The sequence below is a fragment of the Eretmochelys imbricata genome, chromosome 15, assembly GCF_965152235.1.
Source record: "Eretmochelys imbricata isolate rEreImb1 chromosome 15, rEreImb1.hap1, whole genome shotgun sequence".
Lineage (NCBI taxonomy): Eukaryota > Metazoa > Chordata > Testudines > Cheloniidae > Eretmochelys > Eretmochelys imbricata.
This window is the reverse complement of record NC_135586.1, coordinates 2,677,789-2,700,651: the sequence shown is the minus strand read 5'-3', so window position 1 is coordinate 2,700,651 and position 22,863 is coordinate 2,677,789. Positions and strand designations below refer to the sequence as shown.

Genomic DNA, 22,863 nt, shown 5'->3' with positions numbered 1-22,863 from the left:
TAACCCTGGGAGCTCCAGAGCTAGGCAGAGGGAGGCAGTAGGCTAATGCTGAGGAGAGACAAGCCACCAGCGAGGAGATTCTGAGTCCAAGATGGCTACGCAGGCCCCTGCGACGTGTGAACTGGCGTTCCCTGCATTCTGAGACCTCTGCTCTCACCCCTGAGCTACGGAGCTGGCTGAGTCCCCACCGGGCTGCCAAACAAGGTCTCAGCCACATAGGACGTGCTGGCCTTGACCTTGTAGCTACTACGGCCCTCGCGTAGCAGCCGAATAGCTTGGGTTCCAGAAAAGGCCAGCTCCCTAGAGGGCTCTGCTGCCAAGCTGACTCAACAAAGCCTCTCGGGCCAGGGTCCAGGTCAAGCAACACAAGGGAGTCCTGTAAGGAACTGCAGAGAGCGGGCAGCAGGGCCAGCTTCCTCGGGGGGTACCCGCAGGTATGCGTGAAGTGGAGGAGCCAATGAAGGTCTCCAAGCTGCAAACTCAGGGGTGATGCGAATGATCAGGTGAGCAGAGAAGATTGGACAGGTCACGGAAAGGAGATCCCGTGGGGCTCAGACGGTAGCACAAGCGCAAGGTGTTTTTTAGGGCTGGGGATTTCCCATGGGGGGGATCTCGGAGGGATCCTTGTGCAGGGAGGGGGATTGTCAAAGGCAAAAAATCCCAGTGTCTCTTCGCTGCGACCCAGGCTACCCGAGCACGGCTTGGTCAGCAGCATGGAGGCGGCTGGAGAAGGGGGTCAGAGCGCACCGCATCTCCCCCTGCAGCTGCGCAGCGCACCCCGCCGGGCCTGCACCCCAAAGCGTCCCCTGCCCCGCAGCCCAGGCTGAGCCGCAGGGGTCCAAAGCCCGGGACGCCGCCCAGCGCCGCTCGCGCCCCAGGCTGCCCGCGCGCGCTCCGGGCGATACCATCTCTCCAGCCGGGGGGACGGGAAGTGCGGCGCTGGATTCCCCGCTAGGGGTCGCGGTGGTTCAGGCCGCCCCGGGGGCGGGGCCACATGGCGGTTGGGAGCCGGTCGCGTGCAGGCCCCGAGCCCGAGCCCGAGCCGCCGGCCATGGCGCCGCGTCGCCGCCGCCACCCTCGGGGCCGCGAGCCCGAGCCCGAGCCGGGCGAGCTCCGCCTGGGGCCGACGGAGGGGAGCCCGGAGCGGCCGGTGAGCGGGGCGGGCGAGGTGACCCGGTCGGGGACCCGCGACTCGCCCGGGCCAAGGGAGGGCGGCGGGGGCGGGGCGCCGGGGCAGCGGAAACCCCCCTCGGGGCCGGGGCCTTCGGGCTCGCCGCTCCGGTCAGCGCCGCCGCCCCGAGTCCCGCCAGCGGGGGGGCCCAGCTGAGCCGGGCGAGGGCCTCGGCGCCGCCCTGACCGAGAGCCGCCCACGGTCAGCCTGCGCCCGAGCCCCCCCCCCGCGCCCCGGCCCAGAGCCCCCCCCAACCCCGCACCCCAAACCCCGCACCCCCCGGCCCAGAGCCCCCCCAACCCCGCACCCCAAACCCCTCATCCCCGCCCCCCCCGGCCTAGAGCCCCCCGCAACCCCGCCCCCCAAACCCCTCATCCCCGCACCCCCCGGCCTAGAGCCCCCCCGCAACCCCGCCCCCCAAACCCCGCACCTCCCCGGCCCGGAGCCACCCCCTCACCCCGGCCACAGCCCAGAGCCCCCCGCAACCCCGCCCCCCAAACCCTTCATCCCGCACCCCCCGGCCTAGAGCCCCCCAAACCCTTCACCCCCGCCCCCCCTGCGCCCCCAGCCCAGAGCCCCCCGCCCCCCAAACCCCTCATCCCTGCCCCCTTCATCCACGCCCCCCTGCGCCCCCAGCCCAGAGCCCCCTGCCCCCCAAACCCCTCATCCCTGCCCCCTTCATCCCCGCTGCCCCCAGCCCAGAGCCCCCTGCCCCCCAAACCCCTCATCCCTGCCCCCTTCATCCCCGCCCCCCCTGAGCCCCCAGCCCAGAGCCCCCCGCCCCCCAAACCCCTCATCCGCGCCCCCTCATCCCCGTGCCCCAACCCAGAGCCCCCCCAACCCGCCCCCCAAACCGCTCATCTCTGCCCCTCCCGAGCCTGCCCCCCAACCCAGAGCCCCTCTGTGCCCCAAACCGCTCATCCCCATCTCCCCACGCCTCAAGCCCCTCATCCCCGCCCCCTCCCGCACCCCAAGCCCCTCATCCCTGCCCCCCCGAGCCTGCGCCCCAAATCCCTCATCCCCGAGCCTGCGCCCCAAATCCCTCATCCTTGCCCCCCGAGCCTGTGCCCCCAAACCCCTCATCCCTGCGCCCCAGCCCAGAGCCCCCTCATCCCCGCCCCCCAAACCGCTCATCCCCGCACCCCTCATCCCCGTCCTCCCAAACCCTTCATCCCCGTCCCCCCGCGCCCCCAGCCCAGAGCCACCCTCGCCCCCCAAACCCCTCATCCCTGCCCCCCAAACCCCTCATCCCTGCCCCCCAGAGCCTGTGCCCCAAATCCTTCATCCCTGCCCCCCGAGCCTGCGCCCCAGCCCAGAGCCCCCTCCCACACCCCAAACCCCTCATCCCTGCCCCCCGAGCCTGCGCCTGAGCCCCTTCCTGCACCCCAAACCTCTCATCCCTGCCGCCCGAGCCCCTTCCTGCACCCCAAGCCCCTCATCCCCGTCCCCCCTGAGCCTGCACCCCCAGCCCAAACCCCCTCCCGCACCCCAAGCCCCTCATCCCCGTCCCCCCGAGCCTGCACCCCCAGCCCTGAGCCCCCTCCTGCACCCAAACCCCTCATCCCCATCCCCCCTGAGCTGGCACCCCCAGCCCAGAGCCCCTTCCCGCACCCCAAACCCCTCATCCCCGCCCCCCCGATCCTGCACCCCCAGCCCTGGGCCCCCTCCCTGACCCCAAACCCCTCATCCCCAGCTCAGTTGTGTCGTGGGCATCAATAATTTTCTTCAACTGGGTCTCCAGAAAAAGTTTGAAAACCACTGCTCTTGGGAGTTCTAAAATAAGACTGGACAGATAAGGGAAAATAGGCTGTAAGGACCACTCCCATTCTGATTGGGCTGGATGGTCTAAGAGCCCTCTTCCATCTATCGTGACCTGAAATAACACTGCCTTTTGCATGTGTGCCCTTTCCCCGTCGTCAACAGGCATCCAGTAAGATCTTACCAGCCTTTCCAACACCTGATTACTCCTCTGATGTGGAGCCAGACACGAGGGAGATGGTACGAGCACAGAACAAAAAGAAGAAGAAATCTGGGGGCTTCCAGTCTATGGGTGAGTGAAATGGATGGTCATAAATCTGAGGGCAGAAATTGCATTTTGATTAACATGCGGTGCTCAAACTTAGCTCGACTCAGGGCCACCTCAGCCACTGGTCAAAGCCTGCGTACCAGGCAGAGGAGCACATTGCAGGTGTATTCAGAAGAAATCACATGTACCAGCATGCATTGAGGCCCATGCTTAGATCAAAATTGGGCGTCTTTTTATTTGCCTTCTGGAATCTGAACCTCTAAGTCACATTTTTGAGCTTTTTATCTGTAACTATTAGGGCAAGAAACTTTTTTAATGAAAGCTGAGGTTATTCTCCAATCACATGACTCCGGAAGCTGGGATTTTAAGTAAAAAACAATAATATTGTGAGACTTGCAATAAAATAGTTGGCAACACTCCACCCTTGTTATCCAAGGGCCATTTAATATTGAGATCATATTTGTCTTCTCTTGCAGGCTTGAGTTATCCTGTATTCAAAGGGGTCATGAAGAAAGGCTACAAAGTGCCTACGCCAATCCAGCGAAGGGTAATGGACAGGCTCTCATTTCTCCAGTGTAATTTTTATGGGGTATATGTTTGTTAAAGGTCATGGGGAGGTTCCGTAGGTAATTCTGCAGTGCTTTGTGCGGTTGAGGTGGGAGGTGAGTCTCTCTGTGTTGGCGAGCCTTAGCCACGTCTGGTATATGGATTCCACTAGATCAAGTGTTAGCAAAGGTTGTCCAACACCCCTGTAACCTACCTGTGGAACTCATTGCCACAATATATAATTTAAGCTAAGAATTTAGCAGGGTTTCCAAAAGATGTGGATATTTATGTGAATTATGAGAACATCCATGGATACCCCAGTGATTGGCACAGGGTAAGAATTCTCCAGCTGGATTGGAGCAGCATCTGTTCTTGTCTTGCAGACTATCCCTGTGATCCTGGATGGGAAAGACATGGTGGCCATGGCAAGGACTGGCAGTGGGAAGACGGCTTGTTTCCTCATCCCCATGTTTGAGAAGCTGAAGGCGCACAGTGCCCAGACGGGAGCACGAGCCCTCATCCTCTCGCCAACCCGCGAGCTTGCCTTGCAGACTATGAAATTCACAAAGGAGGTAGGGAGTGGAGGAAGCAGCATCAACTGATCTAGGAGCCACTGGGACTGGAGTAGCTTGGAGCTCTCTCAAAAACGTGACTTGAGAGCATGGTGCATGGAGCTTGTGGTGATATGGAGAGGCAATATAGTGCAGTAATTGCTTAGGGACAATTTTTTGCGTGACATAACTAACCTGTGGAAATCATTGCCACAAGGTATCATTGAAGCTAAGAGTGTAGCAGGGTTTCAAAAAGATGTGGATATTTGTGGATTATGAGAACATCCATGGATACCACAGTGATGGGCACAGAATAAGAATCAGAACAGAACTAGACATGATAAAAAATAAGGGTGAGATCATCAGGCTTCATGGCATAAGCCAACTGGCTGTGGTTAGGCAGATGATGTGCCTGTAGGCAGGTTATTCCATACTTGTCCACTAGGGGGTTCTTTGCACTTACCTTTGAAATATTTGGTCCTGGCAAGAGACTAGACTAGGGTGGGCAAACTTTTGGCCCAAGGGCCACATCTGGGGTGGGAAATTGTATGTAGGGCTGGGGCAGGGGGTTGGATGTAGGAGGGGATCTGGTGTGCAGGAAGGGGCTCAGGGCAAGGGGTTGGGGTGCTGGCCGCTTCTGGGAGCGCTTCCACAGGCTGGATTGAAAGCCCTGATGGGCTGGATCTGGCCCATGGGCCATAGTTTGCCCTCCCCTGGACTAGACAAAAAGCAGATGGACCTTGGGTGTGATCCAGTTTGGCTACACTCCTGTGGTTTAGCTCACAAAGACAGCCTTCAGACAGAGCTGTGATTTGTGTATGGGTACTTTCCGTAATCCTGCAGGATAAATGAGTATCAACAGCCACTGCACTCTGTCTTTTGAGTGCTGATGGCTGGGGTTGCTATATGGGCCTCTGCTGCTCCCATGGAGAGCCCCCCCACATTGGTGGTATTGCGGGTTTAAAGACGGAGGCTGGTTGTACAAAGGAAGAAGCAGCCTGATCCAAAGTCTTAGCAACTTCAGTGTGTTCATCCCAGGCCTCTTGGGCTGGGTTAGCCCTGGCAGTTGAGGTGAAGAGTCCCATGATTGGGAATAAGGGGAGTGGGGAGCTGGAGGCAAGATTAAGATTGACAATAGATGCAGTGTTTTTGGTTCTGCAGCTGGGCAAGTTCACAGGCCTGAAGACTGCGTTGATTCTGGGAGGAGAGAGGTAAGCCAGTTGCAGTCTACCCCTAAAGCACCAGCGACTGCAGCAGATTGAAAACCCTTGTGAACGTTTTGTCAAATGTATTTTTCCCTAGAATGAGTCAATTACAGTAGAAACTTGTGAAATATTGGCTAGCTCAATGCCCAGATGAAATATTGACCTGGCTCAGTGACACTGCAATGGGTAGAAACATCACAGCTGGGTCTAAGCGGGATTGCTGGGACTGAGTCTGGGCCCTTCAAGGGGTTCCGTTAATTTTCAATGACTTTTTAAAAAAGCATATTGGCTCCTTTCAGCTTTGGGACCTAGTCCCAGCTTTGGGCCTAGCTACTTGTATTTGTGCGTGCACGGCGGGCTGGTGCGTATCGGGCGGTTACCGAGACATGCGTGCGCAGCGGGCGGTTACCGAGACGTGTGGCGGGCAGTTACTGAGACGTGCGTGTGCGGCAGGCTGAGGAAGGATTTCAGAAGCATGGCGCAGATCATTGGGCAGCTTGCTGCTCTCTGGCCAACCTGTTCCTTTAGAACAATCCCTGGGAAGCCGTGCTCAAGGATCAGCATGCTCCGTCTCAGACGCTTTTGCAGAAAGCGGGTTGAGGGCATGAGGTGCTTGGCAAAGTGCAGGCGGCTCAGTGATCTACCTTGGAGCTTGCTGCTGGGCTGGGTGGAGTCCCTTGTCAGTAGGGCTGTGTTATGGCTCCCCATGCTGGTCATTATTACCAGCACCTCCGATTCTCTTTCTCCCGTAGGATGGAAGACCAGTTTGCAGCTCTGCATGAGAACCCTGATATGTGAGTCTTAATGCTGAGGGGCCGCGACTGTGTTCTCCAAATGTGGATTGGGGGGGGAGGGAAGGGTCACAGCATGGGGATGGGGCTTGTGGGTGGGTTTTTTCCTCTTTCTTTGGAGCACTGAGACCCAAGGCGCATCCCACACAATCCATCCTCTAGGACTGCCCTGCTACCTTGTTCTTTTCTGTAACTGATCTGGAGTATCTGTGATTGGGAGAGTTGGGTTAGGCTGTCGTGACTTTCCTTTCCCACCCCCCAGGCAGCATAGTCTCACCTGTATTATTTCATAGAATCATAGACTTTAAGGTCAGAAAGGACCATTATGATAGTCTAGTCTGACCTCCTGCACAACACAGGCCACAGAATCTCACCCATCCACTCCTGTAATAAACACCTAGCCTATGTCTGAGCAATTGAAGTCCCCAAATCACGGTTTAAAGACTTGAAGGTGCAGAGACTCCTCCAGCAAGTGACCCATGCCCCTTGTTGCAGAGGAAGGCGAAAAACCCCCAAGGCCTCTGCCAATCTTCCCTGGAGGAAAATTCCTTCCCGACCCCAAATATGGCGATCAGCTAAACCCTGAGCATGTGGGCAAGACTCACCAGCCAGACACCCAGGAAAAAAGTCTCTGTAGTAACTCAGATCCCACCCTATCTAACATCCCATCACAGGCCATTGGGCATATTTACTGCTAATAGTCAAAGATCAATTAATTGCCAAAATTAGGCTATCCCATCATACCATTCCCTCTATAAACTTATCAAGCTTAGCTTTGAAGCCAGATATGTCTTTTGCCCCCACTGCTCCCCTTGGAAGGCTGTTCCAGAACTTCACTCCTCTGATGGTTAGAAACCTTCGTCTAATTTCAAGACTAAACTTCCTGATGGCCAGTTTATATCCATTTGTTCTTGTGTCCACACTGGTACTGAATTTAAATAATTCCTCTCCCTCCCTGATATTTATCCCTCTGATATATTTAGAGAGAGCAATCATATCTCCCCTCAGGCTTCTTTTGGTTGGCTAAACAAGCCAAGCTCTTTGAGTCTCCTTTCATAAGACAGGTTTTCCATGCCCCGGATCATCCTAGTAGCCCTTCTCTGTACCTGTTCCAGTTTGAATTCATCTTTCTTAAACATGGGAGACCAGAACTGCACACAGTATTCCAGGTGACGTCTCACCAGTGCCTTGTATAACAGTACTAACACCTCCTTATCTCTACTGGAAATACCTCGCCTGATGCATCCCAAGACCACATTAACTTTTTTCATGGCCATATCACATTGGCGGCTCATAGTCATCCTGTGATCAACCAGTACTCCGAGGTCCTTCTCCTTCTCTGTTACTTCCATGTAACGCGTCCCCAGTTTATAGCAGAAATTCTTGTTGTTAATCCATAAATGCATGACCTTGCACTTTACACTATTAAATTTCATCCTATTACTATTATTCCGGTTTACAAGGTCATCTAGACATTCCTGTATGATATCCTGGTCCTTCTCTGTATTGGCAATACCTCCCAGCTTTGTGTCATCCGCAAACTTTATTAGCACATTCCCGGTTTTTGTGCCAAGGTCAGTAATAAAAAGATTAAATAAGATTGGTCCCAAAACCTATCCCTGAGGAACTCCACTTGTAACCTCCCTCCAGCCTGACAGTTCACCTTTCAGTGTGACCCGTTGTAGTCTCCCCTTCAACCAGTTCCTTATCCACCTTTCAGTTTTCATATTGACCCCCATCTTTTCCAATTTAGCTAATAATTCCCCATGTGGAACTGTATCAAACGCCGTACTGAAATCGAGGTAAACTAGATCCACTGTGTTTCCTTTGTCTAAAAAAATCTGTTATCTTCTCAAAGAAGAAGATCAGGTTGGTTTGGCACGATCTACCTTTTGTAAAGCCATGTTGTATTTTGTCCCAATTACCATTGACCACAATGTCCTTAACTACTTTTTCCTTCAAAATTTTTTCCAAGACCTTGCATACTACAGATGTCAAACGAACAGGCCTGTAGTTACCCAGATCACTTTTTTTTTTCCTTTCTTAAAAATAGGGACTATGTTAGCAATTCTCCAGTCATACGGTACAACCCCTGAGTTTACAGATTCATTAAAAATTCTTGCTAATGGGCTTGCAATTTCATGTGCCAGTTCCTTTAATATTCTTTGATGAAGATTATTTGGGCCCCTCGATTTAAGTCCCATTAAATTGTTCGAGTTTGGCTTCTACCTCGGATGTGGTAATGTCTACCTCCATATCCTCATTCCCATTTGTCGTCCTACCATTATCCCTAAGCTCATTAGCCTCATTAAAGACTGAGGCAAAGTATTTGTTTAGATATTGGGCTGTGCCTAGATTATCCTTAACCTCCAGTCTATCCTCAGTGTTTAGCGGTCCCACTTCTTCTTTCTTTGTTTTCTTCTTATTTATATGGCTATAGAACCTTTTACTATTGGTTTTAATTCCCTTTGCAAAGTCCAACTCTACCTGGCTTTTGGCCTTTCTCACTTTATCCCTACATGTTCTGACCTCAGTAAGGGTAGCTTTTCTTGCTGATCCCTCCCATCTTCCACTCCTTGTAGGCTTTCTGCTTTTTCTTAATCACCTCCTCTGAGATGCTTGCTCATCCAGCTTGGTCTACAACTCCTGCCTATGAATTTTTTCCCCTTTCTTGGGATGCAGGTTTCAGATAGCTTCTGCAGCTTTGACTTGAAGTAATTCCAGGCCTCCTGCACCTTTAGATCCACAAGTTCTTCAGTCCAATCCACTTCCCTAACTAATTTCCTTAATTTTTTTAAAGTTAGCCCTTTTGAAATCAAAAACCCTAGTCACAGATCTATTTTTGTTTATCCTTCCATTTAGTTTGAACTGAATTAGCTCATGATCACTTGAACCAAGGTTGTCCCGTACAACCATTTCTTCTATGATGTCCTCACTACTCACCAAAACCAAATCTAAAATGGCATCCCCTTTAGTCGGTTCAGCAACTACTCGGTGAAGGAATCCATCAGCTATCACAGGAAAATCTGAGCTCTATTATTACTAACACTTGTTCTCCAGTCTATATTTGTATTCCGGAAGCACTTATGAGCTCTTGTCAAACAGCAGAGCCCTATCCATTGGGCACTGCACACATGCAGAACAGGCTCGCAGGTGCTGCATGCAGTGGGTCTGATTCTGCACTCATGGTGTAAATGGGAAGTGAAGCCACTGAAGCTGATGGAGTCACAACCTGTAAACCCTGTGTGCTGAGCAGAGTCGGACCCAGAGCCTCTGTGCGTTTCAGTGAGCATCAAGATAGCATCCAGTGGGGGCTGCCTGTTACTCCGCGCCTCTTAAGAGCATCTTCTTATGTGTATTTCTGGGGGGAGAGCAGAGACTGGAGATGGGTCTTCCTGGAGTGGAGGCATCTGAATGTCCCTCTTGGCCTGGCAGATTTGGGCTGGAGAGGCAAGTGGGATGGGAGGGGGTTGGTTGGGGAGAGCTGCCTTGTCCTAATTTTTATCAGAGTGGAGAGCTGCAGCTTTCACAGTTCCATCTGTCTCCACCAGGACAGGTGGCTGCCCGGATGTGGGTAGCACCTTGGTCCTCGCATGGAGTTGTGGGCAGCTGGGTGCCTGCTGCCCATTGGTGTCTGTCATTCCAGAATTATTGGCACCCCCGGGCGTCTGATGCACGTGGCTGTGGAAATGAACCTGAAGCTGCACAGTGTGGAGTACGTGGTGTTTGACGAAGCTGACAGGTCAGTTCATGATGTTGCCGTAGCTGAGATTTCACCTTGGGGCATTTGTCAGCCCCTCTGTTCCTAGGGGCTCCCAGTAGGACCCTCCGTCAGCCAAGTGTGGCAACTGCACTACCAGGGAAGAGATGGGCTTTGGTGCTGTGGCTGCATCCTGTGGACACCTGTCAGAAAGGAGCAGAGGTGGGAGAGTGGATTCCCAGTGCCACAGATGGGAGAGCACACAGCTATGGCAGGCTCCGAGTGTCTGATGAGTGAGATGTTAGGCCAGTGGGGGAAAACAGACCAGGTCAAGGATCTTGGGAAAGCAACCAACTGATGCAATGGTGCCCTTTCTTGTCGGCTGATGCTGAGCTAGATCTTCCACTTGCAGGGCCAGCGCTGGGGCTGGCATGTGAGATTCTAGGGTCCGGGGATAGGAGCTCCTGGGTGTGGATTTAAGGCCTCCTCCTGGGAGGAAGCAGCGTATCCCTGTGCATGGGGATGTGCAGTCCCCATGCACACACTGCTTTCCTGGGTGCTGCGTGGGATGACAGGGCCCTGGGGGTGGGGGTGGCTTGCTGGGCTATGTGGCTGCTGACCTTGGTGGTGTTGCCCCCCTCAGGCTCTTTGAGATGGGGTTTGCGGAGCAGCTGCAGGAGATCATCGCCCGGCTTCCAGAGAGCCGCCAGACCCTGCTTTTCTCTGCCACGCTCCCCAAACTGCTCGTGGAGTTTGCTCGGGCCGGTAAGGAACATCCCCCAACCAGCCCCACACAGGAGAGATTGGGGGGAGGTTAGATGGAGAGGGGGTAACAGGCTGAATGGCAGGTCAGCTAAGAGTAGTTTCAGTTGTGCTGACTTGTCCTTTTGTGGAAGAGGAAGGGTTCCTCACCTGCTTTTGCCCCAGGCCAGGGGCATCCACACTGCCTCTGTCCCACCTATTTCTTTCCTCTTCAGTTCAGGGGACCTTTCCCCTGCCTCTTGCAAAATGAATTTTAGTGCTTGTGAAAGCAGGCAGCTAATTAAAGCTGGGGCATGGCACAGCGTGGGCAGGGCTCCAATTCTTCCCCCTTGGCTTCACTGGCACATCCCCCTCCTGACCTGCAGTACCCCCTGCTGGGTGTGTCCAGTATGCCTTTCAGAAGCTGTGATTGCCTCTCTGTAAGTGTCCCTAACAGTGAGTTTGCTACCTTGGCCTGTTCTTTTCCATTGTGAATTCAGGCGCCCCATCCCCCTTGCCCTGGGCTCATGTTCTCCTGCCTCATTCACAGGTCTCACTGAGCCAGTGTTGATCCGGTTGGACGTGGAGACAAAGCTCAGTGAGCAGCTCAAGGTAAGATGCGCTTGGAGTCTTCAAGGCTGTTGAGTTCGGGAGGGCTGGGGTAGAGGAGACTGGGACTGTGTCTTGGTTCTGGGCCTGTACAGCACCTAGCACCATGGGTCCCTGGCCCATGTCTGGGGTCCCTAGGCTGTAGTGCAATACAGATAACTACCTGTTTGTCTGAGCTCAGCCCAGCAGAGCCCTCAAGCTCCAAAGAGCACGGCTGTCAGCTGGCACTGGGGAAGGAGGTGGAGGACCAGCAGTATGCATTGTATGGCCCCAGTGTGCATATGTGCCTGCCCTTCTCTGGACTGCTGCATTTCACTGCTGCAGGCAGTGTGCAGCGCCCCCTCCTGGGGCTAGTAACTGATGCTTGGGTGGACAACGTGCTACCATGAGCCCGATCCCATCAGGAGCCTCAGTTAAGTGTGGCCCTGACAGCATTAGCTGGTGTTGGCACCTGCTGTGATCTCGCCTGTAGACAGACTCGGGTAGAACCTGAGGTCAGGTGAGGTAGACAGGTCCAAGCCTCCAGGGAACCAGTTTAGATTGGAGGGCAGAGGACACCTTCCATCCCGTCCCATTATCCCCAAGAGCATGCTGGGTGCTTTCCAGACAGGGCCAAAGAGCTGCCCAGCCAGAGGTGCCAGACAAACAGAGGGTGGTGGGCTGCAGCACCAGGCTGTGTTGTTTCACTGGTTAGCCTCTAGATGCCTCGGTAGTGGATCAAGACACCGTGGTGCTAGGCGCTTCACAGCACCTGTCCCAGTCAGAGCGATGAGAAAGCACAGCCTGTGTGGTTAGCCCCAGCATCTCTGGCTTGTGTAGCTTCCAGGGGGGCCATTGAGGGGGCAGGGAGGGGCTTCCCACCTCACCCCTCTCTTCGCTGGCAGCTGGCCTTCTTCCACGTGCGCGCGGATGACAAGCCGGCCGTGCTGCTGCACCTGCTCAGGAGCGTGGTGAGGCCTCAGGACCAGACAGTCGTCTTCGTGGCCACCAAGCACCATGCGGAGTACCTCAAGGAGGCAAGTCTGGGAGCCAACACGCCATGGGCCTGGCACGAGTTGTGCTGCGCAGGCCGCTGGGCCTGGTCCCAGGCCTGGTGGAGCCAGGGGAGATGTAGCAGAGGAGTGGGGATACATGCAGTCCTGAGACCAAGGCAGAAGCTCTCACTAAACCCTGGATGAGAAGGGGGAGCTGCTGGGGGTGCTGCTTCCCCAAGGCAGGGAGGAGGGGGAAGGAGCACTCTGCTTCTGTGGCTGCTGCAGGTCTCTGGCTGAACTGGTGCCTGAGCAGCATACAGCAAGGTTGGGGGGCTGGGGGGCACTTCTGCCATGCACCAGGTAGCAGGGGAGAGCTGGGGGCTAATCACCTGGGTCTGCTTCTCTGGGTGTGTGGTCGGAGTCGAGCCCAAGTTTCCTTCCAGAGAAGAACCCCTGCCTGAGCTTCCACTGGCTGACTCCTGTGTCCAGGAAATGCCAGGGTGCTCCCTGTCACCAGAGCCATCCTGCTAATGCAAGGGAGTGTCAGAGGCTGGTGCTGGGCTGCCAGGAGGAGGAGGGGCATTGCCAATGGACATTGCAACTCTCTTGGAGGGTGGCAGGGGAGAGGTCTAGCATGCTGTTGCTTGGCCAGCCTAGTACATGTAGGAGCAGGGATGCCGAGGGGAGGGAGGTGCAGCCTATCCTGAAGCTGCCAGATGGAATCTCTCCTCCCTTTTGCTCTGAGGTGTGGCTGGACTTATGTTGAGGTCCCATGGTATTTGGGGTGGTTCTCCCCTGCTGGGGGCCCAGGCACTGACCTGTGCTCCACCCTCCTCCTCCCTCCAGTTGCTGACAGCGCAGGGAGTGAACTGCACCCATATCTACAGCTCCCTGGACCAGGCGGCCCGGAAAATCAACATCGCCAAGTTCGTGCATGGCCAGTGTGCAGTGCTGATTGTTACCGATGTGGCTGCCCGTGGCATCGACATCCCCATGCTGGACAATGTTGTCAACTACAGCTTCCCTGCGAAGCCCAAGCTGTTCCTGCACCGTGTCGGTGGGTCTCTGGGGCTGGCTGGGCCACGGGGCAGGGCTGGGTCTAGGGCACACTCACCTGTCCTGCTTCAGCTGATCTGTTCCCTCCCACCCTGGTCACACCTCCTCCAGGCTGGTAAATGCCATGGAGGAGGGAAGCCTCTCCACCCCCAAATATCCTCCCCACTGCCCCTGCTGGGCAGCCATTGCTGCAGGGTGCGTCATTAACACCTGTCCCGGCCTGGACTCCCTGCCACTGAATGCTGTCTGGGTTGGACCCTGCCTGGGACACTGCGGGAATGCAGCATTTCAGGGAGGGTCACAGGAAGGTCTGAAATCTCAATCTGAGGGGTAAGGCCCAGGTAGCCAGCTAAGCCAGGCCCAGTGGGAGGGCATGTGCAGTTTGGGGGCCATTCCCATTAGTGGCTTGGGCACTGGCTGCCAAATCCCTTGAGAGCAGCGGAGTACATGCTGAGATTCACCATCTGCAGCGGGGACGAGAGGGTGAGAACACCGTGCTCTTGTCCAGCCCTTCCCCGGATGAACAGGATGAGCCCCACTGAGCATGGGGGCCAAGCTTGGCTTCTTGGCCTCGGTCCCCTTAGCAGCTTTCCCTGCCCCCGACCAGAATCTGCACATCAGCCAAACCCAAGTCCGTGACTGTGGTTCCTAAGATTAGTTCCACACTGGCTAAGCCAGGGCCAGCAGCCACAGAGTTAACCCGGAGCTATTCTGCCTTGCTTTGCCTCCCAGGCCGTGTGGCCCGCGCTGGCCGCAGTGGTATCGCCTACTCCCTGGTGGCATCGGATGAGACCCCATATGTCTTTGACTTGCACCTGTTCCTGGGGCGCTCGCTCACCCTCGCCAGCCCCCACGAGAAACCCTCAGGTAAGGTCCATCTGGGCACTGGCTCCTTGTCCCCAAGTGGGCGTGTGGAGTTGGGGGTGGGAGCTCTCACTTGGCATTCCTGCTGGGGCTGGGGCTGGCGTGGGGAGAGTCACGCTGTGGCTACGGTGATGATACGGCCAGCCTCGCAGGAGGGCTGGGTCTCACTCCCCAGGCTGGGATGGCATGCCCCTTGTCTCTTACAGGCCCAGATGTCTGTGCTGGCTAACAAAGGTGTGATGGGGAGCTCTGGCAGCACCACAGAGCTCCCCTGCATGGCAGGATGTGCTGATGGGAGGGTGACTCTTGCTGCCAGAGGCCCTGTCTGCAGATACTCTACCCTGGCACAGCACGGCCCTGTTTGCACTATTACCAGGCCTTAGCTCTCTGCATCCCTGAGCAGTGCTGACATATCATGGCCCAAGGTCTCGGCTTAGGGGCCCCCTTAAGGTCCCATCTGCATGATGCTGTGAATCCCCACAGCTTCATCCCACTGGACGTTCCCCTCCCCCTCTGTCCTCTCTGAGGTCACGTAGGGACCCCATTGTGTCTCCAGGACACCGTAGTGGCCATGTTCTACACTGTAGTCCAGCTGGGCTCACGCTCGTTTCTGTTCTGGAATAGCTGTTGAGAGGCATAGTGGGACGTCTGGGACTTGGAGACCATAGGCAGGGGATGCTCTGGGTGGCGGCAGGGTGTGGGGAAGAGATCAGCTGTGTATGTCTTTAAAGTTACCAATTGCTCCACCCTTTCTAGCCTGTGCCTTGTCCCAGTGGGCCCCTCCTCGCCCTTGCAGAGTGCTGCTACAAAGGCTACTCTCCAGGTCCCTGCACTGGGTGCAATCTCTGTTCCCCTATCCCAAGTGGACACATGGGATGGGCTGAAGCCTGGGACCCCTGGGGAGAAGCTGCAGGACCCGAACCCCTTCTGTCCCGTTACAGACAGAGATGGGGTGTTTGGCAGAGTCCCCCAGAGCGTCATCGACGACGAGGAGTGCCGGCTGTTCACTGACCACGAGAGCTCGCTGGACCTGCAGAGCCTGCGCAGGGTGTCGGAGAACGCACACAAGCAGTACCTGAAGTCCCGGCCTGGCCCCTCGCCCGAATCTGTCAAGAGGGTGAAGGAGCTGGACTTCTCCCTGCTGGGCATCCACCCGCTCTTCAGTGAGTGCCTGTCTTTGTCTGCACTCTCCTGGCACGGCGGGAACTGCAGGCTGCACCCACGCTGGACTCCTGCAGCGGGGCCCATTGGGTGAGGCTAGGGCAGGAGCTGCTCCTATAGCTAGTGCTCCTGCACTGCTCCCTACTGCACTTCCTGCTGGAGCAGCAGGGAGCTCTCCCCATAGCCAGTGCTTGTCCAGCATTGCCTCCAGCACCCCCTGGGCCTGGAACAGCTGAGAGAACGCTGCCTCTTCCCTGTTTGCTTTCCTGCTGGGGCTGGGAGCTTGGATATGTATTAGGCACTCACTGCTCTGTGTCCCTTCCTCCCACTCTGGGCTCCTGGCTCAAAGGTTCTTGCTTTGGGGAGGATGAGCTGGAGAGACTGAAGTTCGTGGACAACATTAAAACCTACAGATCCAAAGCAGTGAGTACGAGCCGTGATCTGACACCAGGCCCTGTGCCTATCGGGTGGGGAAGGGAGCTCACTCCAAAGCTGCCAGCAGTATTGCCTTGTGTCAGAGCAAGGGGGCTGGCCTCTATGAGCCCTTGACTTGGGCGTGCTGCCAGGTGCAGCGACCCAGCCCGAGTGCCACTGAAATGAATCTTGTCCATCCACTGTGGCAGCCTGGCGAATGAGGCTCCTTCCTGTGGGTGGAGGGGTAGCATTAACCCTTGCAGCACCTCTGTGGTGCAAGGGAGTGTGCTTGAGGGATCGCTGCCCCTCCACTGAGATGCAGTTGCACAGGAGTTTAAGGTGGGAACCAAGGAAGCTGGGACTCAGCTGCAACTACAGCTCCTCACGCTCTGGGAAGATGCTCCCTGCCTGCACCAGGGTTGCTGGAATGCTGCTGGGCCGGCTTCCTGGATGTGTTACTGGAGCTGGGTGAACAGCGCCACCAGACCCCTGGGACCAGAGGCGCCAGGTTGAGCTCCCAGCCCAGCAGACAGCTCCTCCTGCCCCAGTGAGGGGGAGGGGTCCCCCAGGGTAAGCATCACTCACAGATTCCGTCTCTCGCACCAGACCATCTTTGAGATCAACGCCACCAACAAAACCCTGGCCAGTGATGTGATGCGAGCCAAGCGCAGCCGCGACCGCAGCCTCATCACCAAGTACCAGAGGGGGCAGCAGGAGAGACGGGCTGGGGCTGCGCTGGGAGGTCAGGACCCAGCAGTCCCTGCCCCTGAGGAGGAGGAAGCAAACCTCCAGGTATGGACTTGGAGGGTGCCAGTGCCATGAGGACATGGGCATTGCCAGCTTCTCAACCACATCCACTACAGGGCCTGCCTGGGGACCCTGGGAAGCAGCCCGCCTGGCTGGCCCAAAGCCCTGCACTGTGTAGTGTCAGCCCATGGCTGGGGGCATAAAGGGCTGGCTAGTGTCATGGCCCTGGTAACGTTTGCAGGTCTGTGTGTTGAGATGGGGGCTGGTGTGATTGTGCCGGGGGCAGGGAGCAGTTTGCACAATTGGTAGCATTGCACAGCGCGGGGGTTGGGTGGGCATCTGTAGCCGAGGCACCAGCTGGCTCAGCGGCTCCTGTCTGGAGAGTAGGGCGGGGGTTGGCTGTGCACCTAGTCCTCCTGTCTGATCTGTGTCCCAGGAAGTGTTCTCCGCCGTGGTGGGCAGGAAGCGGAAGCAGCACCAGGTGGGAGAGGGTGTCAGGAAGAAGCAGCGTTATGAGGCGCAGCGGGACGAGGAGTTCTACATTCCCTACCGGCCCAAGGACTTAGAGAGTGAGCGGGGGTGAGTCATATGGACCAATGGCGGGATCCTCTGCTTCTCCCAGCTCCCCGAACCCCTCTGACCTCTGCCTTTCTCCCATGTCCAGGCTGAGCATTGGTGGGGAGGGCAGCGCGTTTGAGCAGCAGGCTTCTGGTGCCGTGCTCGACCTTCTGGGGGACGAGACCCACAACATGAGCAAGACCAAGCAGCTGCTCAAGTGGTAAGTGCCTGACCTGTAGGGGGCAGTAGCAGTCCAGAGAGGAAAGGCTCCTGCTGTGGGGAGGGCCATTGGGACAGCTGCCCCTCACACAGGGCACTCCCCACCTGGCGGGGGCCCTTTGATCCCCAGCAGGCAGCACCAAACAGTGGATTTTGCCTTATAACCCTCTCTTCCTTGCTCTGTTGAGTGCTGGGGGAAGTACTATGGTGCCACCTGAGGATGGGATTCTCTCCACCACCCAACTGGGCTGGGGCTTCGTTGCTTGTGCCCCTGGGGCTTGAGGGGAGAGCGCTTATTCTTCCAGGTGGGGCTGATCCAAGCCAGCTTGGTGTCGATGAGCCCCCATTTCTCTCTTCCCCTGCAATGCTATTCCACCCCCCTGCCCTGCCCCCACTCCAGGGACCGCAAGAAGAAGCGGTTCGTGGGGAAAACTGGCCAAGAGGACAAGAAGAAAATCTGCACAGAGAGTGGCAGGTACATCAACAGCTCCTACAAGAACAACCTGTATCCTTCCAGACTGGGGAGCCTGGGGATGGGCTGGGGGCACTCCCGATGGGCAGGGGCAGAGACAGGGCAGGGAGTGACGTGTATCTAACCATGCCTGAGGGGTTCTTGCTCTCTGCCCTCCCAGGACTTCCTGACTGCAGGGCACCATGGCGACTGCAGAGGAAGCGTGTCTGAGTGGCAGGGAGCAGCAAGGGGCTGGGCGCTTCTGTAGCTGCTGCGGAGGGGCAGAGGCAATTCCAGTTTGCAGTAGCGGGATGGCATGGTGGCCCTGCTGGCCATTGCTGAGCTTTGCAGTTGGGGATTTTATGAACTGGGGAGCTAGGGACATGGGCTTCCTTCCAGGAAAGTCGTCTGCCGAGAGAGAAACAGAGCGGTAGCAGGCACAGGGAAGAACACTGCAACTGCCAGCCCCAGGCTGCAGGGCCCTCTTCCTTTGCGATGCCTTGGGGCTGCGATCTTGAAGGAGGGAAGCATGGCCTGGGGGGGAGGGGGGGGGAGTTGGTGGGGGAGAGATTGGGATTAAGGTGAGGGGAGAAGTCGCAGAGGGCTCGGGGCACCCTCCCAGCCCCCAGCCTTTCCTTAACCCACTGCCCCCAGCTATGAGAAGTGGAAGAAGAAATACAAAGTTGAGGAGTGGGACTCCGAGGAGGAGGCGGGGAGCGAGCCAAGAGGCGGGAAGCACCGTAGGGGCAGAGGTGAGTGCCTGGGGATGAAGGCACTACCCTGTGCAGACATTGGTGCCTTGAGGGATCCAGGCAGGCTGAGACCCAACGGGTGGCTGATATGCAGGATAGCATCAGCCTCCCTGCTGGATAGAGAACTGCTACCTCCCCAGGGCCCAGCCGGCTGTGCGGGGGCTCTGCTCTGTGTGCCAGCCCGTTCCCTGCTAGAGTCCATTCCCCTTGGCATTGCTCTATAGCTCAGTCCCTGACCCAGCATCCTGGCACCAGGGCTAGGTGCGTGTGGGGAGCTGAGCAGGGGGAGAACTTTGAGTAACTCATTCCCCCTGCAGGAGGCAGGCGGCTGGCGCCTTCCCCAGGGAAGCATGGCTCCCAGCAGGGGAAGGTGCACTCGGAGCTGAAGAGCAAGCAGCAGATCCTGAAGCAGAGGAAGAGGGTGGCCAAGCAGAACTTTCTGCAGAAGGGCGGCCTGAAGCGGCTGAAAGGCAAGAACCGGCAGCGGGTGCAGGAGCTGCGCAGGACGGCATTCGGCCGTGGTGCTGCCAAGAAGGGTAAAATGAGGAAAAGGATGTAAAGAACAGAGCGTGGAAGAGCAGCAGGCCTGATCTGAGCAAAGGGCTGATTCCGAGCCATCTCCCCTTGCTGGGGTGCGAGCTGCCCTGTGCAGACTCTGGCCTGGGCAGGAGCCATTAAATGATGATGTGGGTGGTATTTAGTTTCTGTTAGATGTTTGTCTCGATTGCAGCAGGGGGGAAGCCGAGGGAGTTGTTCCTGTTTCCTTGACCAGCTAACTCTTCTGAGAGTGCAGGAAAACCTGTCGGGGGGGTGGGGGGAACCACAGCTGTTCTGGCCTGTACCACTGGTCCTTGTCTGGACTGGTTTTCACCACCTACTCACCCCTTCTCCCAAAGGATGTTCCTGACATTGCATGAGGCTGCTTTTAAAAGCGTTTCTGATCATAGCACCTCCCTCTTCTCCTCCGCCCCCCCTCCCCCCCGCAGCAGCAACACCTTGCTGGTCCCTGATTTCATTTGTTTCTGCAGAGCCCCCTCTCCAGAAAGTCTAAGCTAGCCCGTGCATGAATTTGACCTCAGAGCCCCCTTGTGAAGAAAGGTAACAGCAGAGAGGGGTTTCAGAGAAGAGCACTCACTTTCCAGGCCTGGCTGCAAAATGGTGTTTATGTAATACGAGCTATAGGTCTCAGAGCGCATTGCAAAGGAGGTCAGTATTGTTCCCATTTTACAGATGGGGAAACTGAGGCACAGGGGGTGACTTGCCCAAAGTCACCCAGCAGGCCAATGGCAGAGCCAGGACTAAAGCCCAGTCTGAGTCCCAATCCTTTGCACTGTCTGATCATTGCTGTCCAGCTGTATCCCCTGGTAATTCCATTTCTCTGCCTCGAGCCAGCCAGATCCTTAGTCTCAGGGCTTAGCTCCTTATGTTATACAGATAAAACCACACAGGTTTGTTTCAGGGGACAAGATGTCACGTTTATTACAACACAATTGGATTTATGACCAATAACTAATATCTAGTACCTATCTGTACACACACAAATGTTCTGCAGCTGCTGTATAGTTACCAGTCCTGAATGTAGCTTGAGTTTGTGGCAGCTAACTGGCCAGGAAAGCTGGGCACAAAGAAGGGCTGGGGCTCTGTTGGGCATGTACCAATGCCCTTCTGTGTTGGCAGCAGAATGTTACCCTCTAAAGTCTTCCAGCTCATCCATCCTTTTTGTAGGCTTTAGTTTGAATCCAGTCTATAGGTCTTGCTGTGTCAAGCTGCCTCTGGGTTCGGTGTGATTGATCACCTGTCAATTGCAGACTTGACTTTCAGCCTAGGACCTGGCTTTGAAGTTTCCTCAATTGTACTTTTGTTCTTTTCTTTTGAGGGTGGACTCTTCGTACTTTGTTAGGGCTGTTGTCTGCATCTTCAGCCATTGGGTGTTTACACTTTATTTTATCAGGATGGGCTGGGGGGTTGATTCCATCATCCATACATACCTCATTCACACATCTAAACTCATAAGATTACAGCAGGGTTTTGCAAAAACAAGTGAACATTTTAAGGTGGAGTTTGAGTTACAATATGGACAAGTGTAAGGAATGGTAAACAGTGAGCCGAAGTTACAATGTTGCATTGATCAGTTCTACACTTACACAGCTGGGGCTACTCTCCTGCCTCTTCAGCTCTGTGCCCACTGGGGGGAGCAGTAAGTGTCCTCAGCTCCCTGTTGCCTGTCACACACCATCCCCTCCCAACTATGTCAGTTGTGTGGGAGGCAGTGCTCCCAGAATGAAGAGCCAGTGCTAGATAGAGATGATAAAAAGGTGGATTTTCTGATAAAGAGCCCCCAAAACTGTTGTTGAGAACCTGCACATGTGCTTTCCTCCTCTGACAATACCATCTGTGCAAGGTCTTCTGCTCTTGGCACATAAAAAGATGGAGGGATGTCCCCAAAGGAAAATGAATAAATGTGCAATCATAGAATATCAGGGTTGGAAGGGACCTCAGGAGGTCATCTAGTCCAACCCTCTGCTCAAAACAGGCCCAATCCCCAATTTTTTCCCTAGATGTCTGCCTCAAGGATTGAACTCACAACCCTGGCTTTAGCAGGCCAATGCTGAAACCACTGAGCTATCCACCCCCCCACCCCCCCAAGGGCAATGGGCAGCCACGCCCTGGCCAGTACAAACTCAGACAGTTAAAGATACTTCTGCAATCCAGTGTCACCTGTAACAGTGCAGATGGCAAGAGGCAGCATGTGCAGGCCCTGAGCCAGCTGCCTGCAGTGAGGAAACTTTGCTTGCTTTAGACTTTAAATGCTTCCTGGGTCCCCTCAGATGGTCTCTCCTGCTCAGGGCTGCATGGCAGTATGCAAAGGGGGGAAATTGAGCCGTCTGACTTGCTTTTAAAAAGGGGCCTTACTGTTTTTTCAGCCTAAATTGAACTAAGCTTTGTATCAAAAGTAAATGTAAATAATGGCCCACACTTTTTTTACTCCAATAAATGATTTCTTCTATTGTCTTTCAACCTCCCTGCTGCGTGTGCAATGCAGACAACAGCCTAAGGGGACATCTGCCTGGAGAAACTGAGCCAGGCTAGTTTGATGGGCCCAGCTGTTGTGAATGCACACAAGTCAGTTTGGATTTTGGAACCTTGTTTAACTAAATCAAGGAGGTGATGAAGTGTTTTAAACTGGGTCAGGCAGTTGCTGCTTTAATCCGTGCATTGCTCAAGGATGGAGCAACGTATTTACCCCAAAGTGGCTGCGCATTCTACATAGGTCCTGATGTTACAGAAGAAGGTTGGAAGACTCCAGACCTCAGGGTTAATGGTGTATCAGTAGGTAGAGTTGATGGCTGGAAATACCTGAAGATCACCAAGACTTCTGTCCAGGGCACTTCAGGAGCCTTCCCCCAGGCAGCAAAGTCCTGACGTTTGGGGCTGTCCATTTGGCTTAGGGGTGTCGTGTCTGTAGAGTGGCCATAGCACATGCAAAGGCTGCAGGTGCGGTGATTCCATGGGGCAGCAGAAGAGGAAGCTGCTCTGACAAAAGTCTGGTGGTGGTTAGCACAAAGCCCTGGTCCAGCTGCCATGGAGCCTGGAACAGAGAAGACAAATGGATGCTGTAGTGCAGGGGAAGCTGCAGCCAGGTTTGCCTTCCCGTTGCTGTGAGAGCCCACCTGGCGTAGGCCCTTTCTACCATACAGACAAGGCTTAAACAGGGCTGGGATAGGATCGTGTTCCAGCATGGTTTCTTTTTGCCAATGTGCAAAGAACTAGGATTAAAGACCCAGACTTTAGTACCAGATTTACAAACATGGTTATTGCTCCACAGGTAGGAACCACATGAGGGGTAGAACAGGGGTCAGGCTGCATCAGCTCTGTGGGCCTGAGCCAAAGCAGATATGAATCTTACAGCTCCAGCTTGGGCCCTTTGGCCCATTAGCTCAAGGTGGAGCGGCTCCTGTGTTCAGCTCGAGGGTTCCAGTTCAATCGCTGGGCTGATGGCCATCACACGGCTCACAAGCATGGTTGAGTTGTTTTTCTAATGCAAGCTGTCCACAGTGGAACCTCCCCCCGTTTCACTAGTGCCAGGCTAGGAATGCTGGCCAGGGGGGCTCAGTCACAGCCTGGCTGGTGCCAACACAGCTGCAGCCCGGGCCCAGTGCTCGGTGCAGGGTAGGGGCCGGAATGAGACAATGGTTTCTACCCCTCAGTTCTGCACCAGCCCCCCCCATAGGAGCGGGGTGGGTCAAACGACCAGACTGGTTTGGGGCTGGCACTCTGGAAGTTTGCGAATAGGCTAATGGGAAGGGGCTACTGCACTAGCAGGGCC

The 22,863-nt window shown here is 55.6% G+C and overlaps 1 protein-coding gene across 1 annotated transcript; it reads left to right on the top strand.

Moving 5' to 3' along the window:
• The first annotated feature begins 994 nt into the window (after positions 1-994).
• On the top strand, positions 995-21,554 carry DDX54 (DEAD-box helicase 54). The gene is made up of 20 exons (XM_077834917.1): positions 995-1,150; positions 3,095-3,221; positions 3,674-3,744; positions 4,127-4,315; positions 5,456-5,505; positions 6,252-6,293; positions 9,937-10,032; positions 10,634-10,755; positions 11,282-11,343; positions 12,225-12,356; positions 13,161-13,371; positions 14,103-14,237; positions 15,176-15,397; positions 15,745-15,818; positions 16,416-16,601; positions 16,993-17,135; positions 17,221-17,334; positions 17,734-17,838; positions 18,439-18,536; positions 18,854-21,554. Exons 1-20 carry the CDS (start codon positions 995-997, stop codon positions 19,093-19,095), a joined length of 2,577 nt encoding a protein of 858 aa, XP_077691043.1. The 3' UTR covers positions 19,096-21,554.
• The last annotated feature ends 1,309 nt before the right edge of the window (positions 21,555-22,863 follow it).

Coding starts and splice junctions, on each gene's coding strand:
- DDX54 (XM_077834917.1), top strand. CDS start 995: ATGGCGGTTGGGAGCCGGTCGCGTGCAGGCCCCGAGCCCGAGCCCGAG. Junction 6,294..9,936: donor CTGCATGAGAACCCTGATAT/GTGAGTCTTAAT, acceptor CTGTCATTCCAG/AATTATTGGCACCCCCGGGC. Junction 17,839..18,438: donor AGCTCCTACAAGAACAACCT/GTATCCTTCCAG, acceptor CACTGCCCCCAG/CTATGAGAAGTGGAAGAAGA.